Source organism: Cheilinus undulatus, linkage group 2, assembly GCF_018320785.1.
Source record: "Cheilinus undulatus linkage group 2, ASM1832078v1, whole genome shotgun sequence".
Lineage (NCBI taxonomy): Eukaryota > Metazoa > Chordata > Actinopteri > Labriformes > Labridae > Cheilinus > Cheilinus undulatus.
In genome coordinates, this window is record NC_054866.1 from 53,355,208 (window position 1) to 53,375,200 (window position 19,993).

The window sequence follows — 19,993 nt, forward strand, 5'->3', positions numbered from 1 at the left end:
TCTCTCTTTCCTCCTTTTCTGTCCTTCATCTCTACTTTTTCTCTTCATCACATCTCTCTGCTCGTGCCTCTCTCTTGCCTCTTCTTTTCTCCCTTTTTGTTCTCCTTTCTGGTCCGTGGTGAGCAGAAGAGGCTGAAGGTAAGCCTTTTTCATTCCTCAACGGTCACAATTGTTTGTTCTTATTTGGTCTTGATTTAATCAAACATGAGCCTAACCCCTCCCCTCCACTCCATCTCAGTGTCTAACATCGACCATGTGGTCCTGGATGAAGACCACTCTGGATCCAGGAGGCTGCAGAACCTCTGGAGGTAAAAATTACTCAGTAGGGTCACAGTTTACAGAGGTCACGGTTTAGTTTGAACCTCAGTTTGGGGGTCATGGTTTGGTACGGGTTTGGTTCATCAGTAGTCAAGTCCAGGATTTATAAATCTAGATTTCCCATTAATTTTTTTGACTGACAGTTGTTCAGGTTACAGTTTACCGGAATAGGTTTCGATATGGAATCAGAGTGTGTCTATTCGAGCAATACCCAGCCCTATGCAATGTAAAATGCAAATTAGAATCTGTGCATTTCAGAGCTCTGTAATGTATTTATGATTTATGAAGAGTACCATGGCATCGTCACACAGTTGTTAGTAAACAGCTATTGCAGCGGTTACTCGTGTACGCCAGAGAAAGAGCACAGACCAGCTGATGAAAGCACAGGATGGGACGTTTAAATGTCAGCAGAGTGCTTAAGCAGAGTTGAGGAGAGGGAGAAGAGGCAGGTGGGTCTCACTCTTGCAAACTTTTTTCTTCGTTTTTTGTTGTGCCAGCTTCTTCCTCGTCTTTGTTAGTTGTTTAACAGCAGTTAGCAAAGACTGCCACCTAGATTGGTGGGTAAATACTGTCTCATTTGTTCACTTTTTTTACAATGGTTTGAATGTATTTGTTGTAGAGCTGGGCAATTAATCGAAAAATAATCGAAACCGACATTTATAGCCTATAACTGATGAAAACCTGCCATGTCAATTATTTCCATTTTTTTTACCTTGCAATATCTCCTTCTACTAATGCACCACCCCCTTAAAAACAAATCACTAGATGTGTAGTCACGATGATAGGCAGCCAGGTAGTTTTATTTCAGCTGTGTAATTTGATTTCAGTTGTCTCAATAAATAACCTTGAATTTTTAATCTCTGCACGTTCCTCCGTTATTCCTTTAAAAATTTTACAAATATTTACAGAACAGAGTTGGGGGCTGGGGATGGAATAATCGTTCATTAATTGTATTCGAGGTAAAAAGCCCATTTAATCGTGATTTTGATTTTTGCCATAATCGCCCAGCCCTAATTTGTTGTGTGACTTTGTTCACCAAATAGTGACTGTTTGGGACAAAAACAAATGCTGTTACATTGCTCTCATGTGCTTCTTTGCTGCTGATACCGATCATGTATGAGTGACAGCAGCTGATCATATCTAGTGTTTTATTATATCAGCTGCTTTAGTGGTCGCTCAGTCTATTTAGCATTGTAGTGCACTAGGACCTCCTACAGAGGGCAGCGTAGCCTCTAAAAGCAAGCAGCAGCCTCCAGTCCAGAAAAATGAAGTCAATGCAGAAGTGCAAAAAATTGCAATATGCCGAGTGTCCACTTAAGGCTGGCGGCAGGAACATCAGAAGTCCCGTACACAACACGTGATAAAAAGCCGAATTTTACACTAGAGATAAACTGGTTTACATCCTGGTTCAAAAAACCAAACATGTCTCATTAGCTAATGTCCTCATGTTCTCTCACTGTACAGGGGGTGAATTTTTTTGTACCCCAATCATTTCGATTATGTTTAAGAAAACCTCACTGTGCACTGATTGGTGCGTCTCATTTGATTGATGTGGATATATTATGTTTTGCATATAAGTATATTACACTTAGCATACATAATGGCTGACTGTCTTCATATAGCCTTTCCTGAGAAGACGATGTTTACTGGACCAGAGAGAGTGATCAATGTGATAAACGGGAAAAGGGGGGCTTGGACCCAGCAGAAGGCTAGCTTTAGTGCCTGCTTAGCTAACAGGAAGTCAAGCTGAGTGGGGGGGCTCTTGTCTGCTGTTAAGGTGATCCAAAGTTTGGTTGAGACAGCGATTTAAATATTGAGGCCACCACTGATTGTCTTCAAAAGCTGTTTGAGTCAAACAGCTGACGTCACACAGGGCTTGTCCAATTCTTTTTACAGTCTATGGATAATAGTAGCACAAAATTTGTTCTTATTCAGTCAACAACATGCTTTTACTTTGTTTAACAAAACAGAACAAAAACCTCCCAAGGAGCAACGTCTGCATGTTCCTGATGTTATGTTAGTGTTTCAGATTGAGTTTATTAACCTACAGTACTTCACATTTCTGTCCCTAAAATGAAGTGGGGTTATATTCACTGTCTGATGTCCTGCAGAGGACTGAGGAGTCTTCCATGGACTAATACACGTTACCTCAGTTTGTTTACGTTATACTAAACACCGACACAGCTGAGAGTGACATGTTTCGATTTAACTCCAGACCAACTTGATGTTTCATGGAGTAACTGTTGGCTGATACAGCATCCCTCTGTTATTCCAAGCAAAAGCCTCCAAGCCGAAGCAAACCCTCCAGGACCCATCTGGAAATATTTATCATTAATTTTGATTGTTTTCATTGACAAAATCCCAACATAATAGACCTACATACACTTTTTCCTGATAAAAGATGTATCTAAGAGCCACCTTAAAAAATATATAGGAAATAAAATAATAATAAAGATGTGTTGATTTTCAAGAAAAAAGTCAAAATTCTCAAGTCATAATTTATGAGAATTTTTTTTTAACTTGTAAATGTGCTTAAAATGTAGAATTTTGGAGACTACGCGTTCAACAGTCACCCCACTGTTTTCAGTTTTTTTTTTTTTTTGTAAATTCTATGCTTTACACTGTTTTGATTTTTTTATTTTGAAAAAACTTGACATGTTTCTGTTTCTACTATCAAAATTTGACACTTCTTAAATTTGGAAATGTCCATTTTTTTCTTGTAAATTTCCAAGTTTTTAATCTCTGAACTGAGTAGGATTTCTTGTAAATGTACGAATTTATAATTTCAAAAATATGATTTTTTTCCCCCCAAAATATTGGCTTTCTTGCACAAAATTCATTGATTTTTTTCATCCTTAGGTGTGCATCATCACATGATTTAAAGATATATATATGTACATCTAGTTTTAACAACCTCGCAGCAGACAGGGTCCTGCACTCTCTCTGAGATCTTTGTCGCTCTCTCTAGAGGTGCCCAGACCCCAGGTTGGGAACCAATGCTCTGGCGGGTACAAACGTTCACTGCTTGGCCTCTCTGCCATAGTTAAGCTAATGTAGCATAGCCTAAATGCTAACAGGCTGCCAAGCAGGTGAAGGCAGCACCACAGCTGGTCTCACATGGTTTTGTTTCTGTGCATAATGCACTGAAAATAATGTTCCTCCCCCTTTAGATTAACTTTGACATTTTAAACTGTAGTTATCGTGACACCATGTAATCGTTTTATTCCTAGTCACCCCGTTTTGTTAAGCAGAGCACACAGTAAAGAAAATTCTGCTGCTTTGGGGGCAGATTCTCTCCTTTTGACCATTAGCAATGGCCTGATTATTGGATTGTTTTAAAGATGATCTCTCCAGATTTTCCTGTGATGTAAGCTGTGTTGAGAGGGATTTTGGCTGCCCTTATGTGCTTAAAAGACGATCAAAGCTGCTCCTATTGGAAATTGTCAATATTAAACATGTTGAGTATTAAGAAAGAAATCCTGTTGGTTGGAGAAACACAGCAGACAGCCAAGCAGCTCTGGCGATTGTTACTCAAACAGTGTTTAGATAATTGGTCCAAAATAAGTCCTACCTTTTCAGTCTAGCATGACGACCTTTGTGTGTTTGATGATGCAGAGACTCCAGAGAGGAGGCGCTGGGAGAATACTACATGAGGAAGTATGCCAAGTCTTCAGGAGGGGAGCAGTGAGTATCTTTGTTTTCAAGTATCACTTATTTAACGCCATACCAGAGTGATCTGGCTCTGGTGATTTCAGATTGTTTTGATAATCCTGTTTTTCAGCCCATAATTCTTCCCAATACTAAAAGATACACCCAATAAAAAAGCTTTTAATCTGCTATTATAAAACATTTTCATTTATTGTTTTCTTCTTCTGTGGTTTTCAGTTACTCAGGAGGGTCTGAGGAGCTCTCTGATGACATTACTCAGCAGCAGCTACTTCCTGGAGTCAAGTAAGTCAACTCTGATCCACCAATCAGCATCAAGACAGATATGCTGTGACAGTTTTAAGTTTTAATAGGAATTGTCTTTGTCTTTATCAGGGATCCCAACCTGTGGACGGTGAAGTGTAAGGTGAGCGTGCTAAAACATGCAGAATAAACTATCATGCCTCCACAAACTGTTCCTCAACTGTCATTTTAATTTTTTTCTTTAGATCGGAGAGGAGAGGGCGACGGCCATCGCATTGATGAGGAAATTCATCGCTTACCAGTTCACAGACACGGTAAAAAACACAGGGATCCTTGTGAGTCTTAAATAGAGGATTCAAACAGATACAATAACCAAATACTGGAAAGATGAATATTTCTATGGCTTTTCTAAATGATCTCAGTCTGTTATTTAACTCAGGTCCTTTCTCCTGTTTATTGTGTAATTGAAAAGAAATGGTTCCTCTATAGCTGTCGTAAAGTAGTTTGATGGTTGATGTTTGGTTTCATGATGAAATATCCGTCTGACAGTAAGGAATATATCCAAGAAGTTTGACCCTGGCTGCTTTAGTATGTTTCTAACCAAGTCATCCCCGACCCCACAGCCTCTGCAGATCAAGTCCGTTGTCGCTCCGGATCACGTCAAAGGTTACATATACGTGGAATCGTACAAGCAGACGCACGTCAAGTCGGCCATCGAAGGCATCGGGAACCTGAGGATGGGTCTGTGGAACCAGCAGATGGTTCCCATCAAAGAAATGACAGACGTCCTCAAGGTGGTCAAAGAGGTCACGAATCTGAAGCCAAAGTCCTGGGTCCGGCTGAAGAGAGGCCTGTACAAGGACGACATCGCTCAGGTACGGCCCTGCTCAGAAAACAAGATCTGAAGGAAATTATTAGTCAGGGCTAAGTCCACATGTAGGCGGGTCTTTTAAAAATTTCAGTTTATTTATGTTTAGGCCTTATATGAACACAATCTAATTTTTGGTGAAGACGTTCAGAAATGCTGTTCTCAGCTCTATAGACCAGTGGTTCTCAACCTTTTCAGCCCATGATCCCCAAATAAAGGTGCCAAAGTCTGGGGACCCCCACTGTACCTGAAGGTGGTTAAACAGCCATGCACATTAAAGAACAGTCATGTGGAGACAAGGCCACCAATAAGGGGGCTGGCACCCAGCCAAACTGGGAGCCTATGGAGGTCAGCAAAACCATGGTACATCGTAAAGTTAAGCTGTGGTATTTATATTTAACCTGAAAAAGTAACCACTCTTATTAAAGAAACTAATCTCTTTTAATCATTTGTGTAGTACAAAGCCTTCTTAAAAATGCAAATCCCCTTTTCTTTAAAAAAAAGAATTGAAATGGTTTCGAAATTGCTAAAATGGGTTAATAATGGTAAAAAATGGAGGAAAAGGTGGTGAAACTGGATTTTAAAAGTAGCAGAAATGGGTTAGAAGTGGCAAAATTTATAAAAAAAAAATGGCAAACATGGGTTAAAGTGGCAAAAATGGGCATAAATAGTTATAAAGGGAAGATAAAGTGTGGCCAAAATGGCTTTAAATTGTCAAAAATGGGTGGAAATTTGGTGAAATGGGATGAGAAAGTAATATGAACTGGCAATAAAGGGTTAACAAATCTAGAAAAATCTGGATCCTCGAGCAGAATAGGACAGTCAAATGACTGACTCCAGTTTAGATGTTTTTATCAGAATGACCTTGACCACTGAGTGCCAGTGGCAACGCTCCATGTTTAAAGGGTCTTTTCTTCTAAGCAGGCAGCCGTGGTTTGTCTCCAGATTTGAAGAGTAACAGGATATGTTTGATTTCCCAGGTGGACTACGTGGAGCCGAGTCAGAACACCATCTCCCTGAAGATGATCCCCCGTATAGACCTGGACCGAATCAAAGCCAAGATGAGCCTGGTACCAAAATTTTAGATCAAAACTGCCAGTTTTCCCTTTTACTAAGGTGTAATGAATGTTACTTTAAACCTTTATTTCTCTGTGCCTTGTAGAAAGATTGGTTTGCTAAGAGGAAGAAGTTCAAGAGACCTGCTCAGAGGCTGTTTGATGCTGAAAAGATCAGGTACGAACACATGAGAATCTTTAATACAACGATATATCTAATAATACGACACCTTTAGTTTTAAAGAGGCTAAATACATTTACTTGTATGGAAAAGTATTTATAATTTATCTTTCCATCACTGTTTGATCCAGTGGGTAAGATTGCTGTATCCTTCATACCGCTGTGACCACTATATCTGTTTGAAATGCTAAAATGTGCACTTTCATACCCGCTAGTACAAATGCCAGCATCACCCACTGCATCTTAAATTAGCATTCAGCTCAAGCAGTTCCAGTTATCCCCACAGTGTATTCAACAGTTCAGTGAAAAGTCTGCACATCAACACAACACCAAACCCAGACAGAACCCCAGAGTCACAATTTCAGATCCCCTATTTACAAGTGAAGGCAGTCTAATATCTGCAAGTGTTACACCAAACGGAGTGAGACTTCCTGTCTCACCGCAAATCATAGCCCACGCCGGCTAACCGGCTTTACCTCACTTCCTCCTATCCACGGGGAAACACTGTTGTGAGGAGACGTAGTAGACCTCCCGGGGCAGGAAAGGGGAAGCAGGTTGGAGAGAATCCTTCGTAAACCAGTTTTTTGAAGGAGAAAACGCAGAGATTTAAGTAGACATTTTTCACAAGCTGCCAAGGGCTGGCCAAGGAGATTGATGCTGGGCGTACTTAGACACTTAAGGGCACGTGCTCCCCAGTAAGCTCATGCCATATTTCCCGGAGTTTCGACTTGGTACGTGTTCGTTATGCAGGGATGCGAGCTCCTAAAAAGTTTCTAAATTTTTTAAACTTTTTTTTTGTTTTTTGAAGAATAAAGGAGAAGAGGGTTTTTAAAATTATCTCCCAGGAAGAAAAAAAACTTTGAATAACGTAGGAAAACAAAATCAAAAGGAAAACAACAAGCGAGAGAACTAACAGGCCTACAGTTAGATGATGTAACTCAAGTGAGTAACAACATCAAGAGAAGCAAAAAGTTGGAGGGAGGATTTGGGAATAATTTTGGAAAGGTTATGAAAGCTAGCTTAAATTGAAATCTAGCAGCCTGCTATTAACAAGTTGGCCCTGATAACAGTTGTTAAGACAGAGGAAGAGAGGCTCTGTTGTGGAATTAATCATAAACAGTGGAAGAAGAATGCAGTATTCCCTCTACTTCTTCCTTGAATAGCCAGCCTCATACAAAAGCCATCACAAGACAGTTTACAGCAGCTGTTACAAACAAATCTGCTAGGAAAAAGTGCAGAGAGGAGCCAGAGAGGTTATTAATGGACTGTTTGTTTGTTTTTTTCACAATAAACCTGATTTGTATTGGAGGTTGAATAAATTTGATTGCAACTCTATATGACTTTGTACTTTTCTTTGGCAGTAAACAAATGATTTGCATGCCAATAGATCCATTTGCATTGAATCATACTGATTTGACTTGGCAGGTCCCTTGGCGGGGAGGTTAGCCATGATGGAGACTTCATGATCTTTGAGGGGAACCGATACAGCCGCAAAGGATTCCTGTTTAAGAGCTTCGCCATGTCGGCTGTGGTGAGGATGACTTGAAGTTCACACATTCTTATGTTTAGCTTCCGCATTGTTACTTTAACAAACTGCAGGAGCCTCATACAGAACCATGAGGAACAATGTAATTTATTAATATAATGAATCTCTAAAAAGTCCTCATAACTCTGACGCTTTAATGCCATCTGATGAAGGAAACAAGTGTGTTAAATAGGTGTCCTCATCGGCATGCTTTTTGTGTCAGATCACGGACGGAGTGAAGCCCACTTTGTCGGAGCTGGAGAAGTTTGAAGACCAGCCTGAAGGAATCGACCTGGAGGTGGTGACTGAGTCAGGTACGATGTTTGTGACTTTCTCATGTGTGTGCATCGGTTCAGGCCAGAGATATTCTTGCTTTTTAACTGGGGCTGGGAGATTAATCGAAGATTAGATAAAATTGCATTAAGGCCTGCTAAAATTTTCAAATCGCAGAAGTTGCAATATTTTTTTTAACCTGAAATTTGACTCAGAATACTGGTTTAAACCTTTTTTTTGCAGCAGAGATGTTATGCATTACATATCATGGAATCATTCAAGACCCATGTTTTAGAATAGCCTACAAAAAATCCTACTTTCTTCATTTTTGTACAATTTTCTGATTAAATACGAGGATGACATAAAAATTATCATTTCCTTCAATACAGTAATTCATATCCAGTTTGCAATATGAGTCAAAATCATCACAAGTAGATATTTTTCAAAATTGTTCAGCCCTAGTTTAAAGATTTATTGCCTGTGTTTGTTGGAAAACACATACGATAAGGAAGTTAAGGAGTAATTGCATATCAAATAGCAATATTGGGGGAAAAAATTGCGATTAGATTATTTTCCTGTTCAGCCCTATTTTTAACTCTGCCCTATGTGTACAAGTCTGCTACAGCCATGAGTGATTAATAGGAGTCTTATATTTGGCATTATTAAGATGATAAAGATGCAGAAAAAAGCAGTTCAAATGCAGTACTTTCTCTCTAGCAGAGATGCATTTATTGCACCATAACTTTAGATATAAACCTCTTAAAACTGAGGAAGTCTCTATTATGGAAACAGTGTATTTTCCCCTTCAGTTGCAGTGGTGTGAACTGACAGGGTTTTTAGAACGCTGCAGACTGGCGTCACAAGCGAGTTTTAGCTCATCTTGTTTGACTAAGTTTGGCTAAGCTATGATGCCAGGGAGATTTCCTCCTGCTATTTTTTTGTGTGTTAATGAGGGATTTTTGTGTGTTTTGTATGAGCAGGTAGTAAAGAGCGTGAACACAACCTGCAGGCAGGAGACAACGTGGAGGTGTGTGAGGGAGAGTTGATCAACCTGCAGGGAAAAATCCTCAGTGTGGACGGAAACAAGATCACCATCATGCCCAAACACGAAGATCTGAAGGTAAACCTTTCTCACACAGGTACCATGGAACTGATCAGAGTATCAACATGTCAGATTTAAAGACCTGAAGAGTAACAACACCTCATACACTAGCAGAGCCTGTCCTATCCATGATAGATACTCCCTAAACTGCCTCGTCTGTTTGTGTCTGTGTTCTCCTCAGGATCCTCTTGAGTTCCCCGCTCACGAGTTGAAAAAATATTTCCGTATGGGCGACCACGTGAAGGTGATCGCCGGGCGTTATGAAGGAGACACGGGTCTCATCGTCAGAGTGGAGGAGAACTTTGTCATCCTGTTCTCCGACCTCACCATGCACGAGGTAAAAACTCCACTCAGAGGAGTCTTAAACCTGCATTCTTTATGATGGCCAACGGGGGAGACCACACTCATAACAGAGAGAAGTCAGCTGCTGATTAGGTGAGTCTCATCTCTTTGTATTTATGACCTGTGTGCAGTTGAAAGTGTTGCCCAGAGATCTGCAGCTCTGCTCGGAGACGGCATCCGGCGTTGACGCAGGAGGGCAGCATGAGTGGGGGGAGCTGGTCCAGCTGGACCCCCAGACTGTTGGAGTCATCGTCAGGCTGGAGAGAGAGACGTTCCAGGTAGGAGACTTCTCCGATGTCAATGAGCCACCTGTCCTGCAGCCTCTGCAGTGTGTGAATGAAATGTCTCTGTTCGAGGTTTAATTGGAAAGTGGGTTAGACATTTAAATCTGTAAAACAAAGTGAAGAATGAATACCCCCTGTGTGTGACAGGTGTTGAACATGCACGGGAAGGTTCTGACAGTTCGCCACCAGGCTGTAAACCGCAGGAAGGACAACCGCTTTGCTGTGGCTCTGGACTCGGAGCAGAACAACATCCATGTTAAAGACATCGTCAAAGTCATCGACGGGCCGCACTCTGTAAGAAACAGAGACATCACCATCTGTTTACATCTGAAGCTAAATATTTACATCTGTTCCATCAGCCTGTATGCCATTGGTTGGCAGAGAAAGTCTCAGCGCAGTAAAGGATTTTTCGGTGTATTTTTGTGTCCTCTCTGCAGGGCCGTGAAGGTGAGATCCGTCACCTGTACAGAGGCTACGCCTTCCTCCACTGTAAGAAGCTGGTGGAGAATGGCGGCATGTTCGTCTGTAAGACCAGACACCTGGTGTTAGCCGGAGGGTCCAAGGTCAGCACTGCATTTTCTGCTTAATACGGGCTCACATTGAAAGCGTTTGCCTTTTGTGAGCCAACGAAATATGTTTACAGAGACACAGCAGACAGAGAAAACTTGGGATTTGTTTAAGTTTGGTCAATGAAAATACTTTATACCTCCTTTTTTCCAACATGTGTCTGGAGTAAAGTGATTTAGACTACACACTGATGATTTTGGACCTGATTTGCAGTTGGGTGACAAATGGGGCTCCCTCAAATCCTTTGGAAGTCTTAAAACTTACTTTTATTAAATTGTATCTCCTAAATTAAAGTTTGTAAAATTTTCTTCCCAACATATAAAATGTGCCAGATCAAAATATACCATATTTTCATTTTTATATGCAAATGATGCAGCCATTTGATGCTGTAGAGGACACTCTGAGTTACAATAGGTTCCTAACCCTAACATAAACACACTCTTGATGTTTCAGGGTGATGTGATTGAGTCTGTCATCTTATAAATACCTTGGGTTCTTGATGATTCTCTGTCTTTTTAGCCTCATAATGAGCAACTCGTGAAAGAGTTAAAGTTAAGGCTGGGCTTTTATTTCAGGAACAAGTCTTGGTTTTCTTTTGCTGCAAAGAAAAGGCATGATTCTGCCACTTAAATGCTCTGATTGGTTATGGGGGTGTTTTATACATGCATGTAAATTGTCAGGGAAAAAAAAACACTGATTATTGGGATGCTGGAAGGGGTTTAAGGTTAAAGCACTGTTTTTAAAATTTCACAGGTAAACAGACAAATTATCCTCATCTCCTTTTTCCCCTCTCTCTCTATCTCAATCGCTCTCTAATTTTGTTCATAGTTTCTTTATTTAGTCTTTGCTGGTTTCCTTTATTATTGACCACTCATGATATTTACAACAGCGGCTAATGTGAGAGAGAAAAGCAGTTGCAAAAAAAATGCAAATGCAAGGAGATCTGCCTTTAACCTCCAATTTCCACATACAGTGAACGCGCTGCAAAACAGCGGCGAATCGTGTTGCGGAGCACATCGCTCCCTCTCTAGTCTATCAGAGCATTTCCACAGACTGGTGGCGGCGCGTGCCTGGTCTGACACTTCGCTTTGCTTCGTTTGAGACACGCTGCTGGTCTATTTTCAGCGCTGGCCGCTGCCAAAGTGTGTCAATACCTGTCGATCAGAAAGCTTCAGAAGAGAAAGTCATAAGTGTAGAATATCCGGTTCTTTTAAAATACAACACAAAGCACGGACTCCCAATTGTAAATCATTACTATATCAACATTATGTCTCATCCTGCAGTGAGAGCAAAGGGTCATAGAGAGGTCAGTGGGTCACAGAGCTGCAACAGCGCCATTGATGAGGAAAAGTTCACTTTTGGGAATATTTAGCCAAAGAATTTTACATAAAACCACGGATCCTTTAAGCAAACATGAACCTTTTAACTTCCTAATGTACTCACTCAATGGAGGAAGCAATAATGTCATGGACTTATACCAGAAAGGATGATAAATTAAGCCCCCAAGGTAATCTCACTTTCAGTGGGCGAGGTCGCTCGTCTTCGGTCGGACCAAACCCGCAGCGCTTCGGTGCACGGTGCAGTCGTCCTATGTGGAAATTACGGGTAAGATGGAAAATTCTGAGACCTCTGAGAAAATCTTTTAAACTCTGGACAACCAGAATAAAGGCAGGTTTATAAAGCGCAAAATTTTAATTTCTTATTCTTTGTTTGGGTCTGAAAAATCCTCGACTAAATTTTGAAAAGGATCCCATCATCTTTAAAGGCACGTATGTTGCTCCCATTACAGCCTATTTGTTTATGTAGTTTTTAAAATAATTTAATGGCTGAATAATTTTGGAAAATAATCTAATTGCTATTTGGTATGCGATTATTCCTTAAATTTCTTTTTTTTCTAAACAAGGGCAGAACAATTCAAAAGTGTCTAATTCTGATGATTTTGACTATATTGCAAATTGGATATGAGTTATTGCATTGAAGGATTTTTGTCGTTCTTACATTTAATAAAGAAAATGTACAAAAAATGAAAAAGGTAGGAATTTTTGTAGGCTATTCTAAAAAAAATGGCACCTGAATTATTGCCTGATATGTCATGCACAACATCTCTGCTGCAAAGCAATGTTTAAAACTGGTATTTTAACACATATTTCAGGTCAAAGAAATATTGCACCTTCTGTGATTTGAAAATTGCAGCAGGCCATATTGTGATTTAATCTAATTTACGATTAATTGCCAGCCCTAGTTAAAAGAAGCTTAAATCTCTTGACTGGTTATCTTTTTTAGTCTAATAGCTTGTTGTAACCAGGATTAGTCTTTCCTTTATAACACTGACACTTCTAAAAAAGCAAATTTTAATGTATTCCTGATCACTTGTTGATCTGTTTCAGCCCCGGGACGTGACGAACTTCACCGTGGGAGGATTTGCACCGATGAGTCCTCGAATCAGCAGTCCCATGCATCATGGTGGAGGAGGTGAGTTTCCAAACACAATAACACAGTAAAAAAAAACTAGACATCAGCAAATCTCTCTGCAGTGCTGATGTTCTGTCACTCTTCATTTACATTTTTAACTGGAAGTTAAGGTGTTTGTTATAAAACAAGCAGTGTTCCAGAAAGTTCTGTCAGTTATTGCCTCTAGCACTTAAAACAAAAGAGTAGAATAAACAGTCAATGTGGGAAATGGATCAATAAAGAAGACAGATCAACCATGACCTTATAAATGTCAAAGAATGTGATGGATTGGATTAGTAATTGGGACAGCGTCAAGGCATCTGTGTCAATACCTACCGTGCTGTAACAAAGTATTTGCCCCCTTCCTATTTTTTTTTGCTTGTTTGTCACACTTAAATGTTTCCTATCATCAAATAAATTTGAATATCAGACAAATATAACCTGAGTAAATGGAAAGTTCAGTTTATAAATGATGATTTCATTTATGAAGGAAAGAAAGCCCTTCAGACCTACCTGGCCCTGTGCATAAAAGTCATTGCCCCCTTGTTAAATTATGAATTAACTGTGGTTATACACATTTTCTGGATAGCTGAGTTCAGTTTCTCGAGCCACACCCAGACCTGATTATAGCCAGACCTGTTGGATCCAGAAATCCCTTAAAGTGGGGGTATTATGCCTTTTTTCAAGGCTTTACACCATCTCTCTGATACACAGGTAGTAGCTTTACATGGTTTACAGCTCAAAAAACTCCTCATGTTTCTCACACTGCTGTCCTGAAAAGCCCTTATTTTAACATCATCTGAAATGCTTCGTTTTCACTGTTGTCTCTTTAACTCCCCCCGCTCCACTGACTTGCTTTCCTCTGACTGGCCGATTTTCCGGAGGCTGGCCTGCGACAGGACTCAATGTTTTGTGCCCGCCCCCTCCGATGTGGCCTTATTGCAAGGCTAGTACTTGTAAACTTTGAATGAACCGGTCCGAATGAGTAAATTATGGCAAATGTTGACATGGGTTAGCCACAGAGTCTGACCCTGATAGTTTGGAGAGAGAGGGGGAATAAAACCAGCAACAGCGCAGGACGTATCTGTTTGGTAAGTTTTTAACTACTGTGTTGCTAAATGCTAAATGCTAAAAGGCCTTGTGGGTGCAGTCTGTTCCGCTTTGCCAGCAGCACAGGCACACCATGAACCAGTCAGGAGATCCTATTTTGATGACCTCATCAGTTTGCTTCATTGAAATCTCGTCTCGGGAGAACACTGGGAGAATCTCAGATAGATTTTCAACAAACTGTTTTCATCAGTTCACACGCTAATTCCAAGATTACTGCCGCATATGTTTATCTTGCGGTTTGAAAATTTGCATACGTGGAGTATGGACATCCAACATTGTGACTTGATATTTTTGTTTTAAAAACCGAAAGAGCATAATACCCCCTCTTTAACTAGAACCTGTCTGACAGTGACGTAGGCTAAAAGATCTCCAACACATCATGGAGCCATCTAGAGAAATTCAAGAACAGATGAGAACAAAGGCACTGGCATCTATCAGTCTGGAAAGGCTTACAACGACATTTCTAAGGCTTTGGGACTCCACCCAACCATGGTGAGAGCCATTATCCACAAATGGAGAAAACTGAACAGTGGTGAACCTTCCCAGGAGTGGCCGGCCTACCAACGTGACTCAGAGAGCGCATGGATGACCCATCCAGGAGGTCCCAAAAGAACCTCAGAACAACATCCAAAGACCTTCAGGCCTCACTGACTCAGTTAAGGTCAGAGTTCATGACTCATCAATCAGAAAGAGACTGGGCAACAATGGCATCATGGGAGAGTTCCAAGGCCAAAACCACTGCTGACCAGAAAGAACTCAGAGGCTCATCTCACATTTGAATAAAAACAGCCTGATGATCCCTGAGACTTCTGGGACAATATTCTGAGTACAACCCGACAAAAAATTGAACTATCTGGAGTAAAAATGAAGCCAAAGATTTTTACAATCTTAACCATTTTTTCAGCATGAAAGACCCCACACATGGCCACAAATAATCACTGGTCTCGTCTCTAAAAATGGCAAATCCAGCGCTGTCAAATGTGACTTTAGAGTGAAAAGGCTACAGTGTTCGCCATTAGAATCAGAATCAGAATCAGCGTTATTGGCAAGGAATTTGACTCCGATTACTTTTGCTCTCGTACAAAAAACACAGAACTTAAATAAGCATGAAACAAAGATATATAAATATATACAACATAAATTAGGTATTAACCTAGATTAGGCTTTAACAAGCAAAGAGAAATTGCAAACTGAAAGTAAGAGCACGTATATACAACGTTACGGGAGTATGTACATTGAGTATATACAATAGTGCAGAGTTATTATTATTGTTCTTGTTCAAGTGATGGTCTAACTCTGTGACCACCCAGAGTGCATCAGAGCAACAGCCTGGGGGAAGAAACTGTCTCTGTGGTGGGTGGTTTTGGGGTACAGTGCTCGGTAACGCTGGCCTGAGGGGAGGAATCTAAACAGGTTGTGTCCGGGGTGTGAGGGGTCTGTGGAGATTTTGGCAGCCCGCTTCCTGACCCTGGACTGGTACAGGTCCTGGATGGAGGGAAGGGCGGTGCCAATAATCTTCTCTGCAGACCTGATTGTTCTCTGCAGTCTGTCCCTGTCACATCTGGAGGCAGATCCAAACCAGACTGTGATGGATGTGGTCAGGACAGACTGGATTATTGCAGTGTAGAAAATGATCAGCAGCTCCTGAGGCAGGTTGAACTTCCTGAGCTGACGCAAGAAGTACAACCTCTGCTGGGCCTTCTTCCGAACAGAGTCTATGTGGGAGGTCCACTTTAGGTCCCGTGAGACTGTGGACCCTAGGAACCTGAATAAGTCAACTGTAGGAACTGTTGTGTTGAGGATTGTGAGAGGAGGGCTTGAAGGGGGGCTCTTCCTGAAGTCCACTGTCATCTCCATAGTTTTTAGCGGGTTTAGCTCTAGGTGGTTGTGACCGCACCAGAGGACCAGCTGTTCCACTTCCCCTCTGTATGCAGACTCGTCACTGTCCTGGATGAGTCCAGTGACAGTGGTGTCATCTGCAAACTTCAATAGTTTCACAGAAGGAGCTGAGGTGCAGTTATTTGTGTAAAGGGAGAAGAGCAGTGGGGAGAGAACACACCCCTCGGGGGCGCCAATGCTGAGAGTCTGTGTGCTGGATGTGGTGCTTCCCAGTCTCACCTGCTGACTCCTGTCAGACAGGAAACTAGTGATCCACTGACAGGTGGAGGGAGGCACAGTGAGCTCGGACAGTTTGTGCTGGAGGAGCTCTGGGACGATGGTGTTGAACGCAGAGCTGAAGTCCACAAACAGCACCCTTGCGTAGGTCCCTGCAGAGTCGAGGTGGTGCAGGATGTAGTGCAGAGCCATGTTGACTGCATCATCCACTGACCTGTTTGCCCGATAGGCAAACTGCAGGGGGTCCAGCAGGGGATCAGTGATGTCCTTCAGGTGGGCCAAGGATTTCGTGACCACAGACGTCAGGGTGACTGGTCTGTAGTCATTCAATCCTGTCACGGGGGTCTTCTTTGGAACCGGGATGATGGTGGAGCGTTTAAAACAGGAGGGGACCACGCACAGCTCCAGGGAGTTGTTGAAGATCTGTGTGAGGATGGGAGCCAGCTGGTCAGCACAGACTTTCAAGCAAGATGGAGACACACCATCCGGTCCTGGAGCCTTTCTGATCTTCTGTCTCTGAAAGAGCTGACGCACATCCTGTTCACAGACCCTCAGTGCAGGCAGGGGGTCAGACGGTGTGGTGGATGGGGGTGCAGGTAGACCTTTTGTGATGGAGGTGGGGGGAGTGAAAGGTGCAAAAGTCCTTTCGCACCTGGAGTAGAAGTCGTTGAGGTCCTCAGCCAGGCGGGGGCTTCCCACAGGGTGGGGGGATGGTCTCCTGTAGTTGGTGATCGTCTGCAGGCCTTTCCAAACTGCAGAAGAGTCGTTAGTAGAAAAGCAGTCTGTCAACTTTTCCGTGTAACTCCTCTTTGCTGCCTTGATCTCTTTTGTCAGCTTGTTCCTGGCCTGCTTGTACAGGTCCTGATCCCCACTCCTGTAGGCCTCCTCCTTGTCCTGGTGTAACTGCCTCAGTTTTGCTGTGAAGCATGGTTTAATGTTGAATGTGCAGAAGGTTTTGGTCTGCACGCATGTGTCCTCACAAAAACTGATGTAAGATGTCACAGTGTCGGTCAGTTCATCCAGGTCAGAGGCTGCAGCTTCGAAGACGCTCCAGTCAGTGCAGGCAGGGATCAGAAAGTCCCAAAGCAGCACGGGGTACAGAGCGATATGCGTCCTTTATTGTAGTGTAGCAGTGGTCCTAAGTGTTCATCTCCCTGGTGGGACACGTCACATGCTGTTTATATTTAGGCATTCCCATTTTGAGATTTGCTCTGTTAAAATCCCCAGGGATGATTAGCAGAGAGTCCGGATGTGTTTTCTCCACATCTGTAATCTGGTCGGCGAGGTGCTGTAAAGCCTCCGTTACGCACGCATGCAGTGGGATGTAAACACCGACCAGCACAAAAGAGGAGAACTCCCGCAGAGATTAAAAGGGTCTACAGTTTGTGAAAAAAGACTCCAAGTGAGGGCTGCATGACTTCTTTAACACTGTGACATCTGTACACCAACCTTCGTTAATGCAGAAGCACGTTCCTCCCCCTTTGTCTTCCCAGACTGTTCTGTGCAGCGGTCCGTAGGGAACAGCTGGAAGCCCGGCAGCCATAGTGCACAATCTGGGATGTGTTCACCCTGCCGGCGACATTAGTGACATGCTAGGTCTTTTAGGGTTGCAATTTTGGTCCAAATTTTAAACAACTATGCAAAGACGAGTATGACAAAATTCCTCCACAGTGAAAGACTCATTGCTAGTTACCACAAATGTTTGTTTGCAATCATTGCCGCCAAGGGTGGAACGACCAATTATTGGGTTTAGGGGATAAAGACTTTTCCATGTAGGGCCAGGTAGTTTTGGATGGCTTTTTCCCTTAATAAATGAAATTATCATTTAGAAACTGACTTTTATATTTACATATTGCTAATATTTGTCTAATATTACATTTTGTTTGATGATCTGACAAATACGCAAAGTAGGAAATCAGCATGAGTAGATATGGTTATGGTGTTCTGTGTGTCCTTTAGGCGCTCAGCAAAGAGGAGGCGGCGGAGGAGGAATGGGGCGGGGCAGAGGAAGGAGAGACAACGAGCTGATTGGCCAGACGGTCCGTATCTCCCAGGGTCCTTACAAAGGTGAGACTGTGACAGAGAGTGTGGTTTCTTCTTTGGATTTGATGCAGTTTTGACGTCTTTGCCAACATTTCCCAGGTTACATTGGTGTGGTGAAGGACGCCACGGAGTCTACAGCCCGAGTAGAGCTGCACTCCACCTGCCAGACCATCTCTGTAGACAGACAGCGCTTAACCACCATGTATGTACTCCAGACCACATTCTTACTCATCCTGCTCCTCCTTCTCTCACATTTAAGATTCTGTTCATACGTCATCTTTTTGAGTCATCCATTTCTCCTTTTTCACTCCAATTCTTAATGCAGCCTTTGGCTGGTCAGTATATTCAGAAATCTAGCCCTTGATGTTTTTAATGAAGGTGGAAATAACAAATAAAATGACAATTTTTCATTGAGACATTTCAAATAGATGACTCTGTGGTCAGTATGTATATTAAACCAAAATTTTACTGAGCATTGGACCTGGCATCTGTGATATTGTCCTAGCCTGTAACTAATTCAAGAAGACATGGCGTTAGAGTTTGACAACTTTAACCCTGATGGTATATTTTCTCCTCTTCTCCACTGTAGGGGAGCAAAGAGACACAGTGGGATGACCTCCACCCACGGCCGTACGCCCAGTTATGGCTCCCAGACTCCCATGTATGGTACTGGATCCAGAACACCCATGTACGGGTCTCAGACGCCACTGCATGATGGTAAGAAACCCTTGATGTTTTTGGTGGTTCGGTGGAACTGGACAAACAGTTTTAGATTCAAAGATACACAGCATAGTATTGAAAACCAAAAAAATAAACAGGAGATCCCATGGTGGCAGGTGTATAAGATGGTCTTTTCATGCCTTTTTTTTTCTTTAAAGTTGGCTACATCTAATACACTGTGTTCCAAACTATTATGCATTTACTGTTTTTATTTTTTCCTAAATAGCCAGTGTAATTGGCAGTCAAAAGAATTTTTCATTCCTCAACTATTTTATTGTTATCTGGATTTTATTTGACAAAATCACCAATGATGACAGTGGGATTTTTTGCAAAATAACTAAAAAAGGGAGTGTTCTAAATCAGGGGTTCCTAAACTTTTCAGCCCATGACCCCTAAAAAACTGCGCCAAAGATTGGGGGGATAAAGTGTATGATATTGCACAAAGCATCATGTACAAAACTTGCATTTAAGGTAGTTTTTGTAACTTGTACTTGCATTTCAGCACAAATATTACTTAATAAGTAAAATTTGATTTTAATTTGACCTCATTTTAGCAGTATTTTTTTAAATAACAGATAAAATATATGATTTTAAATCATATGAAATTTATCTTTATTTTATGGAAAGCATCCTGTTCATTGTCTTGCGACCCCCCAGGGGGTCCCGACCCCCACTTTGGGAACCACTGTTCTAAATTATTCTGCAAAACAAGGTTTAAAAATAAAGTTTAAAAAGCCTGTATTTCCATTGAGGATGTCAGAATTGCCTCCCAGAGCTGCTGTTTGACGGTAAACTGCTCTCCCTCCACCTTCATAGAGCTTCCTGTTAAGGACACTCCACAGGTTCTCAGAAGGGTTAAAGGTCAGGCAATGATGGTGGACACACCGTGATTTTTTCTCCTTTTATGCCCACAGCAGCCAAGGCCTCAGTGGGATTTTGTACAGCCTGGGATGGTGGGTTAGTCTGGCATGAAAATGATTTTTACTCCAGAAGGCACGGTTCTTCTTTTTGTACCATGGCAGGGAACAGGAGGTTAGGAACTCCACATATTTAACTGAGGTCATTTTGACACCTTCAGGAACCTTAAAGGGGCCTACCAACTCACTTCCTGTGACTCCAGACCAAAACATC

General features: G+C 41.9%; 1 protein-coding gene across 2 annotated transcripts in view; it reads left to right on the plus strand.

The window, feature by feature from the left end:
- The window catches only part of supt5h (SPT5 homolog, DSIF elongation factor subunit), a 42,646-nt gene that overhangs the window by 14,304 nt on the left and 8,349 nt on the right, over positions 1 to 19,993 (plus strand). For both annotated transcript variants that reach the window (XM_041801588.1, XM_041801597.1), the window contains 20 exons: positions 127 to 138; positions 239 to 308; positions 3,934 to 4,002; positions 4,204 to 4,269; positions 4,360 to 4,390; positions 4,473 to 4,541; positions 4,851 to 5,102; positions 6,076 to 6,165; positions 6,258 to 6,328; positions 7,756 to 7,861; positions 8,079 to 8,169; positions 9,109 to 9,248; positions 9,412 to 9,567; positions 9,704 to 9,850; positions 10,004 to 10,150; positions 10,294 to 10,419; positions 12,811 to 12,895; positions 18,059 to 18,166; positions 18,242 to 18,344; positions 18,732 to 18,859. In XM_041801588.1, coding sequence (XP_041657522.1) covers positions 127 to 138; positions 239 to 308; positions 3,934 to 4,002; positions 4,204 to 4,269; positions 4,360 to 4,390; positions 4,473 to 4,541; positions 4,851 to 5,102; positions 6,076 to 6,165; positions 6,258 to 6,328; positions 7,756 to 7,861; positions 8,079 to 8,169; positions 9,109 to 9,248; positions 9,412 to 9,567; positions 9,704 to 9,850; positions 10,004 to 10,150; positions 10,294 to 10,419; positions 12,811 to 12,895; positions 18,059 to 18,166; positions 18,242 to 18,344; positions 18,732 to 18,859 — 2,067 coding nt within the window. The remainder of the gene's footprint in view (positions 1 to 126; positions 139 to 238; positions 309 to 3,933; positions 4,003 to 4,203; positions 4,270 to 4,359; positions 4,391 to 4,472; positions 4,542 to 4,850; positions 5,103 to 6,075; positions 6,166 to 6,257; positions 6,329 to 7,755; positions 7,862 to 8,078; positions 8,170 to 9,108; positions 9,249 to 9,411; positions 9,568 to 9,703; positions 9,851 to 10,003; positions 10,151 to 10,293; positions 10,420 to 12,810; positions 12,896 to 18,058; positions 18,167 to 18,241; positions 18,345 to 18,731; positions 18,860 to 19,993) is intronic.